Below are 8,848 nucleotides of genomic sequence, written 5' to 3' on the forward strand. Positions count from 1 at the left end.
CCACCCCTGCTGGGCCCCCCCGAGCCTCCCTCCCTCGGGCCTGGGGGTCTGAGTCCCCCTGCACAGATGACCAGACATGGTGGGCTCAGCTCGTTGGTCTTTACTGGCTGGAGAGGACATGCAGGGGTGGGGGCCTCGGTGGCCTGGGCTGGGGGCACAGCCCTGCCCCACCCTGGGGACATCAACACGAGCTGTGGGCAGTGCTGTGGGCAGCTGGGGGCTGCAGAGGGAAGAGTGACCCCTCCTGCCCTGAGACAGGGCTGGTGGTGACAAACTGCATGTCCCCAAGCCAGCTCAGGGCTGGAGAGGAGAAAGTGGCCAAGGAGGTGATGATGAGGCCAAGAAGAAAAGAGGGGATCGTCAAGAAGAGAAGATGATGAAGGAAAATGATGTGAGGGCCAAATCAAGAAGATGATGAAGGAAAATGATGTGAGGGCCAAGAGGAGGAGAAGAGAAGGAGGAGGCAGTGCAAAAGAAGAGAAGATGTGAGGAGGAGGAGGATGACAAGAATAGCAAGACGAGGAGGAGAAGACAAGAAGAGATGGTCAAGATAAGGAAAACAAGTGAGGAGATGAAGAGACCAAGAGAAGTGGGTGCTCTCCAGCCCCGTTCCCAGCTCTGCTCTGGCCACCACTGCCCTGACCACACGGCTGCCCCCTCTGCGGAGCTGCTCCCCGTGGCATGGGGACACCCCTGGCACCCTCTGGGGCCGGGGGCTCCTGGCCGGGCCCACCCCAGTGCCGACAGTCACCAAGTGAAGAGGTCCTGGCCACCTCTGTGGCCCTCGCCTGGCCGGGTGCCACCTCTGCCCTCCCAGCAGCTCGGGGATGTCCCCAGGGGCTGCCAGGAGCTGCCACGGCCATGGACCCCTCAGGGCCACGCTCTGTCCTCCAGCCCCTCGCGCTCCCGCGGGGCCCAGGCGGGCTCCAGGAGGGACGAGGGGATGCTCTGCAGAGCCCCCCAGGCCCTGGGGCCGCCGTTCGGGGCCCGCTGGGCGCCTGCCCCGTAGCCCCGGGGCGTGGGGATGCGGGAGGGCGCCCTGTGGGGCTGCGTGTCCAGCCGGGGCTTGGCCCAGGGCCGCGGCGGGGCCGCGGGCACCCCCGGCCCGGGGCTCTCCTCCGTCTCCATCAGCTCGTCCTCGCCGGCGGCCCAGTCGGTGTCGGAGCCGGGGTTGCCCGGCGTCTCCCGGTTGTCCCAGGAGGCCGGGAAGCAGCAGCTCTCGTCGGAGGAGCTGGAGAAGGTGGAGCGGCGCCGGGCATCTGCCAGGGTGGGGTTGGACGGCAGCGGGGGGCACCCGCCGTTGTTGTTCCCGTTGTTGTTCCCGTTGTTGTTCCCGTCGCTGCTCCCGCCCCGCCGCCCGTCCTCGGCGGGCAGCCCCTGCTTGGCGAACACGTTCAGGGAGGAGGACGAGGATGAGGAGGAGCAGTACGCCGAGTCGGCGGCGGCGGGGGGCGCGGGCGGGGGGATCTCCGCGTCCCCCAGCTGCTCCAGCAGCCGCGTGTTGGCCAGGAATTCCTCCTCCAGCCGCTGGAACAGCCGCTGCTCCTGCCCGGGCTCCAGCCAGCGCGGGGCCCGCAGCCTCCGCGCCAGCTCCTCGGGGTCCCCGGGGCCGGGCCGGGGGTCGCGCCGCCCGCCGGGGGAGGCGGCCGAGGAGTCGCTGTCACCCGAGCAGCGCCGGGAGCGAGCCGGGGCGCGCGGCCTGCGGGCGGCAGCGGGGATGAGAAACCCGGTGTGTCCCCCCGGGCACCCCCCGATTGCACAGCTGCCATGAACCCCCCCACTGATACCCCCCCGCACCCCTCCTCCTGGAACCCCCCCAGTGATACCCCCCCAGTGATACCTTGCACCCCTCCCCACCGAACCCTGCCCATCCTCCCCCATGGCACCCCACACTCCTTCCACTGCACCCCATTTCCCTCCCCTCTGCACCCATTCTTTCTTTACCCCCATTCCTCCTCACTGCACCCCCATTGCATCGCACATTCCCCCCCCCTTAAACCCCATTTCCATCCTCACTGAACCACAGATTTCCTCTATTAAACCCCATTTCCCTTCCCCTTGCTGCCCCATTAACCCCCATTCCCCCCCTTCACTGCCCATTCCTCCCCACTGCACCCCTAGAACCCCATTTCCCTCCCCACTGTCCCCCATATTCCCCCTCCACTAAACCCCCATTGAATCCTCACACTCCAGCCTCATTCTCCCCCTTCTCCCCCCTCAGCCCCACACACTGCACCCCATATTCCCCCCACTGCACATTAATCCCCCAATGCTTTCCCCATTTACCCCCTCCCACTGCCCCCATCCCACTGCCCATCCCCTCCCAGTGCCCCACTGTCTGTCCCCATGGCCCCCCATGACCCCCCATTGTCATCCTCCATTTCCCCTCCCCTGCCTTCCCTAACTGCACCCCAATCCCTCCATTCTTTCCTACTGCACCCCCATTTCACCCCAAATTCATCCCCCTGCCCCTCACTGCCCCCTCAGTACCGCTCACTGCCCCCCATTTTCCCCCATGATTTCCCCATTGCACCCCCCGAGCTCTGTTCCTGCACTTCCCCCCAGTGCACCCCCAATTCACCCTCTCGTACCTCCCACTGCCCCCAATGATTCCATTTTCTCCTCATCTCCCCCACCCAGTTACCCCAGTACCTCCCAGCGCCCCCCCAGTGTCCCCTCACTGCCCCCCACAATGTTTCCCCATTAACTCCCCCCATCCCCTCCGTGGGGCTGAGCCCTTGCCGTGGGTCTGGGGGCACTTTTGGGGTCCCCCCAGCCCGGGGGGGGCCGTACCTGTGGGTCCCTGCTCCCCTTGGCTCCGCGGGGCTCCGGGAGGGGCTGCCGGAGCAGGGGGCGGCCGCCCCTCGTGGGGGCAAACCCTCCTGCCTGGGGGGCTTCGGGGGGTCCCCCCGGGGCTGGGCTCGCTCTGCCGCGGCCGGGGGGGGCCCCGCGGGCCGGGGGCGCCGGGGGACGCTGGGGCTGGAGGCGCGGGACGAGCAGGCGCCGGGGGCTGCTTTTTGGGGGGACATGCCCGGCGTGCGGGGCTGCGGCAGGCGGTGGGCTGGAAGGGACGGGGGGGTCAGCGGGGACAGCTCAGCACCCCCTCCCCTCCCCGCATCCCGATTTTCCAGCCAGGCTATTCCCGGAGGTGGCGACAGCTCGGGAATTTGGGAAAATCCCCACTTTCGTCACTCCCCTTTTCCCCCTTACATCAGGATCAGTGCCCTGAGGAACCCAGCCCCAGGAAAGGGAACCCCAGAGAAACTCAGGGAGGATCAAGGAAGGGAATCCGTGGGGAACCAGGGAACAGAACCCCACAGAAAATCAGGGAATGGAACCCATGGAGAACCAGGGAAGGGAACCCATGGAAAATTGGGGACTGGAACACTACAGAGAGGCAGGGGATGGAGCCCCATGGGGAACCAGGGGATGGAACCCCACAGAACAGAGCCCTGTGGAGAACCAGGGAGTGGAGCCCCATGGACAACCAGGAACAGAGTCCCAAGGAGAGCCAGGGAATGGAACCCCACAGAGGATTAGGGAACAAAACCCCACAGAGAATGGAGCCCCAGGGAGAACCAGGGGATGGAATCTCACAGTAAATCAGGGAACAAAACCCCACAGAGAAACAGAGACAGAGCCTGGGGAGAATCTGGGAACAGAACCCACGGAGAATCAGGGAATGGAACCCCACAGAAAACCAGGGAACAAAACCCCATAAAGAACCAGGGAAAGGGGCCCCATGGAGAAGCAGAGAATGGAGCCCCGGGGAGGATCCAGGGATGGATCCCACGGAGAGCCAGGGAATGGAGCCCACGGCAAGCCAGGAGCGTGCCGGGGGGGCACGGGCGGCGGGTGGCACTCACAGAGGGCAGCGCAGCGACACGGGTCGTGCTTGTCCAGGTAATGTTCCAGTGTGTCCCAGCCGCCGCCCACGCGCACCATGACGTGGCTCCGCAGCACCTGCGGGCAGCGCTGTCACCCCAACGGGTCCCAAAGGCCACCAGAGCCACCCCAGGACCCGGCGGGGACAGGAGAGCCAGCGCTGGACCCCATCCAGCTTGTCTGGGAAGGAGGGGGTGGAGGGGCCCGGTGCAATGGGGGGACAATGGGGCGAGGGGGGACAATGGGGTGAGGGGACAATGGGGCGAGGGGGTGGCTCTTACTCGGACGAAGATGAGCGTGTTGGAGTCGCCCACTTTGTACTTCCCCTCCGAGACCTTGACCATGGGGAACTGCGAGGGGCAGGAGCAGCAGCCCAGGATCTCCCGCACCTGCCGGCACACAGGGCAGCCGTCAGCGGGGCATGCACGCCCTGCTGTAGGGTCGGCGGGGTCCAGAACCCCCCTACAGGGCCGGTGGGGCACAGACCCCCGATACAGAGCTGCTGAGGCACACACCCCCTTAATGGGGCAAGCAGGGCATAGACCCCCCACTATAGGGCTGGTGGGCATAGAAACCCCTCTATAGGGTCGATGTGGCACAGACCCCCTGTTATAGGATCAGTAGGTACAGACCCCCCTCTATAGGGTCGATGGAGCACAGACCCCCAAGTTATAGGATCAGTAGGTACAGACCCCCCCTATATAGGGTCGATGTGGCACAGACCCCAAGTTATAGGGCTGGTGGGTCATGGACCCTCCATTATAGGACCGATGGGGCACAAACCCCCTGTAGGGTCAGTGTGGATCCCCATTATAGGGGCAGCCCCTCAGATGGGCACACACGGAGGGGCTCTGTGTGCCCCCCAAGCTGGCAGCTCCCCTCCTCCCTGGGGAGCAGCTGGGGGGGCCGGGGTCTCCCCCCATGGCCGGGCACCCCCGGCAGGCTGAGAGCGGCCACAGCTCCCTTCATTTGGGGTCCACCCGCTCCGGGACCCCCGGCTGTGGGCACAAACCATCCCCCCACCCCACTAATGCTGGACACGGGGGATTCGCCCCCAGATGCCCACCATGGGGCAGGACCTACATCCACCACAGAAATGGGGTAAATCCCGGGGGGTTTGCCTCCCTCTGCACTGGAAGGTCGGGCACAGGGCAAAGCGGAGCGGGCGGATTTGGGGGCCCGGGCAGGGCGGATCTGGGGCCCGGGCAGGGCGGATTTGGGGGCCGGGCAGGGCACCCCCAGGGCTGTGCCCGGGCAGGGCCGCGCTCCCGCTGGCCGCCAGCTGCGGCCCCAGCTCCCGGGCTGACGTCAGGGATTAAACCGGGAGCCTCGGGGGACGCGGGGACGCGGCCGCGTCCTGCCCGCCCCGGGGCTCCGGGGGAACGCCTCGCCCCGAAATTTGGGGTTTCTTTAACAATTCCGTGATTTCGGGGGGGGTCTGCCTGCAGCTGTGCCCATCACAGCGCTGAGAGGAAGGAAGGATGTGGCCGCTCCGGTTCTCATCCGGGTGACACGGAGAGCCCCAGCCGGGGAAACTGAGTCAAGGACTGGGGGGGTTTGCAGTGAGGGGGGGTCGTGACCCTGCTGCCACCCGGGGGGCACCTGGGGACGGGGTGGGCCGGACCCCGCTCCGCCAGGCTCCTCCCCGGCGCTGGCGCTGCCCATAAAAGCCGATGGCGAGGAATTACGCAGCCCGGAAAAATGCAGCCAGGGCTGGCAGCGCCCGGCCAGGGGGGCTTGGGGGGGCAACAGCCGGGGGGGCCCCCCCGAAGCGGCCCTGGGCGGAGGGGGGGGTCAGGATGCTCTTTAATGAGGGACTTAATGAGGAATTGGGGTTTCAATTAAAAAAAGGCTTAGGGAGTCAGGGGAGGGCAGAGCCCCCCGGTCCCCCGTGTCCCCCCCGGCCCGGATTAATCCGCCGCCTCGCCCGCGGGACGGCTCCCGTACCCGGCTGTAATCCCTCTGAGCTCCCGGCCCGGGGGGGCCCGCACCCCTCTCCTGACACCCCAAACTGCGGCTGGGAGCAGTGGGATGTGCCCATGTCCGTGCCCCGGGACAGCAGCCCCGGGGAGGGAAGAGCAGTCCTGGGGTGGGGACCTCTGTGGGTCACCCCCTCACGGGGGGCAGGTGGCAGGGCACAGGTGACACCAGTGTCCCTGTTGTGATTCTGGTCACAGCCAGGGAAACAACCCCGCTGGAGTCAGGAGGCTCCACGAGAGCCTGGGTGGGTGGGGAGGAGCTCCCGTAGCCATGGAGAGCCGGGATGGGTGGGTGGAGCACATCCTATGGAGCACAGGGGTGGGCAGAGGGACCTGCCAGGGGTCACGGTGACACCAGACCTCCCCTGGGCCACCGAGTGCCCTGCTGGATGGGCAGGGAGGACTTCCCGGGGTCACAGGGACAGGTGGGACCTGCCAGGGACCACAGCATGCCCCACTGGGTGGGCAGGTGGGAGCTCCCATGGATCATGGACAGGGGACACAGACAGGACCTCCCAGGGGCCACAGAGAGGGCTCCTGGGGACCACAGCGATGGGTGGGACCCCCCACGGGTGGACAGAGACAGGTGGGACCTCCAGTGACCACAGAGTGACCGTGGGGTGGACAGACAGGACCTCCCAGGTCCAGAGGGCACGCAGTTGGGTGGGCAGAGAGGATCTCCCATGGACACAGAGCTCCCCGCTGGGCAGGGGCTGCCGCAGCCCCGCCGGGGGCCAGCGAGGCCCCGGCGCTGTCCCCGCGCTGGGTGGCCGGCGAGGCCCTCACCCAGGCACAGGGCTCCCAGGGGAGCGCGTGTCTCACCAGCTCGTCCAGGTTCTTGAGGTCGCACAGGGTGATGGGCCGGGCCCGGCCGGGGAAGGCGCCCGCCTGGGGGTCCCGGCTCTCCCGGCGCGGGCCCAGCGCGCCGTCGGCCATTTGGTCCCTCATCTCCTCCTCGATCTCCTCCTCCATTTGGATCAGCATGGGGGCCAGCATGCCGAACTTGGAGCCCCTCCTGGCCACCTCCAGCAGGCAGAGGACAAAGTTCTTCTCGTTCTTCTTCAGCACCAAGTCGTTGGTCTCGAACATGAGCACGTCCTGGATGCCCAGGTCCTGCCGGCACCACTGGATGAAGTTGGAGACGTTATCCCGGGCGATGAAGGAGCCGGGCACCACGTTCTTGGCCTGGAAGACCACCTCGTTCTGGGGCACCCGCATGCGCGCGGCCGCCTCGGGGTGCCGCTCCTGGAAGTCCAGGGCGATGCGGTTGACGTTGTTGGCGTGGCGGCAGAGGTGACACCCCGTCTCCAGGCTCTCCAGGAAGGTGTCCACCTGGATGTCCAGGTCGTAGAGGGTGTTGAACCACTCGGCCAGGTCCTCCTTCATGGCCTCCAGGTACTCCTCGCTGGAGCGGAAGGGGCGGATGCTCTTGGAGGCAGCCGACTGGATGTGGCTGGGGTCGGCCATGGCAAGCTGCCTGCGGGGGGACGGGGGGGCTGTCACGGGCAGAAAATCCCCCAAAGCCCCCCTAAAGCACCCACCAACCTCGGTGAGCCCTCCGTGCCTCAGTTTCCCCCACACGTTACCCATGGGCAGGAGCATCACCACTGCCACCACCACCCTTCCAGGACCCGCCTGATCCCTGCCAGGACCTGCAGCACCCCCACTCCCCACCCTGCGTGTCCTCCCCACAGCCCATGTCCCCTCCCCTCATGTCCCTCCCCCACGTGTGTCCCCATCCTGCACGTCCCCCACTCCGTGTCCCCTCATCCTGTGACCCCCCCCAGGTTAACGAGTCCCTTGTCACCCATGCCCACCCCTCGGTGGGGCTGTGACACAGAGGGGATGTCCCTCCCCAGCCCCACCCTAAAAGCTGCCCAGTCATGGTGGGTGTCCTCACCCCGCTGTCCCCACCCTGGGAGCAGGTGACACCCCGAGGGATGGCAGTGCCAGGGGCAGGGAGCCCCCCCTTACCCTGGTGGGGTTCAGCCCTGAGGGGCTGCAGGGGGCGGGGGGATATGGGGTGGGGGCTGCACCTGGGGGGGGCCCCCCAGTTGTCCCTGACCTGGGGTGGGGGTGCAAGAGCCAGTGATGGCCCGGCAGAGGGGTCACCCCCTCCCGGGACCCCCGGGACCTCCAGTGCCACCCCCAGCCCAGCCCCACACCCTGCGAGAGGGGTCCTGCTCCGGGGGTGTCCCTGCTGCTGAGGGGGTGTCCCCTGCCCTCGGAGGGGTGCCCCTGTTGGGGAGGGTCCCCTCACCTGGGGGGGGGGGCACTGCTACCCTGGGGGATGGGGGGACTCTGCCGGGGGGTGTCCCCATCCCCCGAGAGTGGGGGATCCTGTCGGGGGGTGTCCCTTTCCCTCGGTGGGGGGGTGTCCCTGTCGCGGGGTGTCCATTCCTCAGGGATGGAGGGTCCCTTTCCCTCGGGGGGGCTGTCCCTGCCGGGGGGGTCCCTGCCCTCGGGGGGGGTGTCCGTGCTCGGGGGTGTCCGCATCGGGGGTCCCCCTGTCCCCGGGGGGCGGCCGTGCATCCCTGGGGGTGTCTCTGTCTGGGGCGGGGGGGTCCCCAAGCCGGGGCGATCCGCCGGGGCCGGCGGGAGGGGATCCGCACCTGCGGGGACACGGGGGGGACACAGGGCCCGGGGCCAGCCGCCCACCCCCCCGGCCGCACTCACCGCCGCCGCTCCGCGCTCCGCTACGGCCGGGCCGGGCCCGCTCCGCGAGAAAGGGCCGGGACGGGGGCGGCGGCGGCGGGCGGGGACGGGCGGGGGGGGACACGGACACGGCGGGGGACAGGGGCATGGCCCGCAGCGGGGACACGGCACGGCCGGGGGAGCGGCACGGACAGACGCGGGGCGGGGCGCGGACAGGGGGCACGGGAGGGGCACGGGGTGACACAGGTGACACATAGCGACAGTCGGTGACATTCCCCCACCCCCGCCCGGGTGTGGCTCCCCGCTCCCATTGATCTGCTCCTCCTCCC

General features: G+C 68.0%; 1 protein-coding gene across 1 annotated transcript; it reads right to left on the minus strand.

The window, feature by feature from the left end:
• Nucleotides 1-412: 412 nt before the first annotated feature.
• Nucleotides 413-8,587, minus strand: GAS2L1 (growth arrest specific 2 like 1). Its single transcript, XM_039725797.1, has 6 exons — nucleotides 8,541-8,587; nucleotides 6,687-7,341; nucleotides 4,167-4,274; nucleotides 3,867-3,963; nucleotides 2,794-3,061; nucleotides 413-1,699 (listed from the first exon to the last, which is right to left on the minus strand). The coding sequence occupies exons 2-6, from the start codon at nucleotides 7,329-7,331 to the stop codon at nucleotides 871-873; spliced, it is 1,947 nt and encodes a 648-aa protein (XP_039581731.1). The 5' UTR covers nucleotides 7,332-7,341; nucleotides 8,541-8,587; the 3' UTR covers nucleotides 413-870.
• Nucleotides 8,588-8,848: the final 261 nt, after the last annotated feature.

This window comes from Passer montanus, unplaced genomic scaffold (assembly GCF_014805655.1).
Source record: "Passer montanus isolate IOZ18808 unplaced genomic scaffold, ASM1480565v1 scaffold57, whole genome shotgun sequence".
Taxonomy (NCBI): domain Eukaryota; kingdom Metazoa; phylum Chordata; class Aves; order Passeriformes; family Passeridae; genus Passer; species Passer montanus.

Coding starts and splice junctions, on each gene's coding strand:
- GAS2L1 (XM_039725797.1), bottom strand. CDS start 7,331: ATGGCCGACCCCAGCCACATCCAGTCGGCTGCCTCCAAGAGCATCCGC. Junction 3,964..4,166: donor ACACGCTCATCTTCGTCCGA/GTAAGAGCCACC, acceptor CGCTGCCCGCAG/GTGCTGCGGAGCCACGTCAT. Junction 1,700..2,793: donor AGGGGAGCAGGGACCCACAG/GTACGGCCCCCC, acceptor TGCCGCCCGCAG/GCCGCGCGCCCCGGCTCGCT.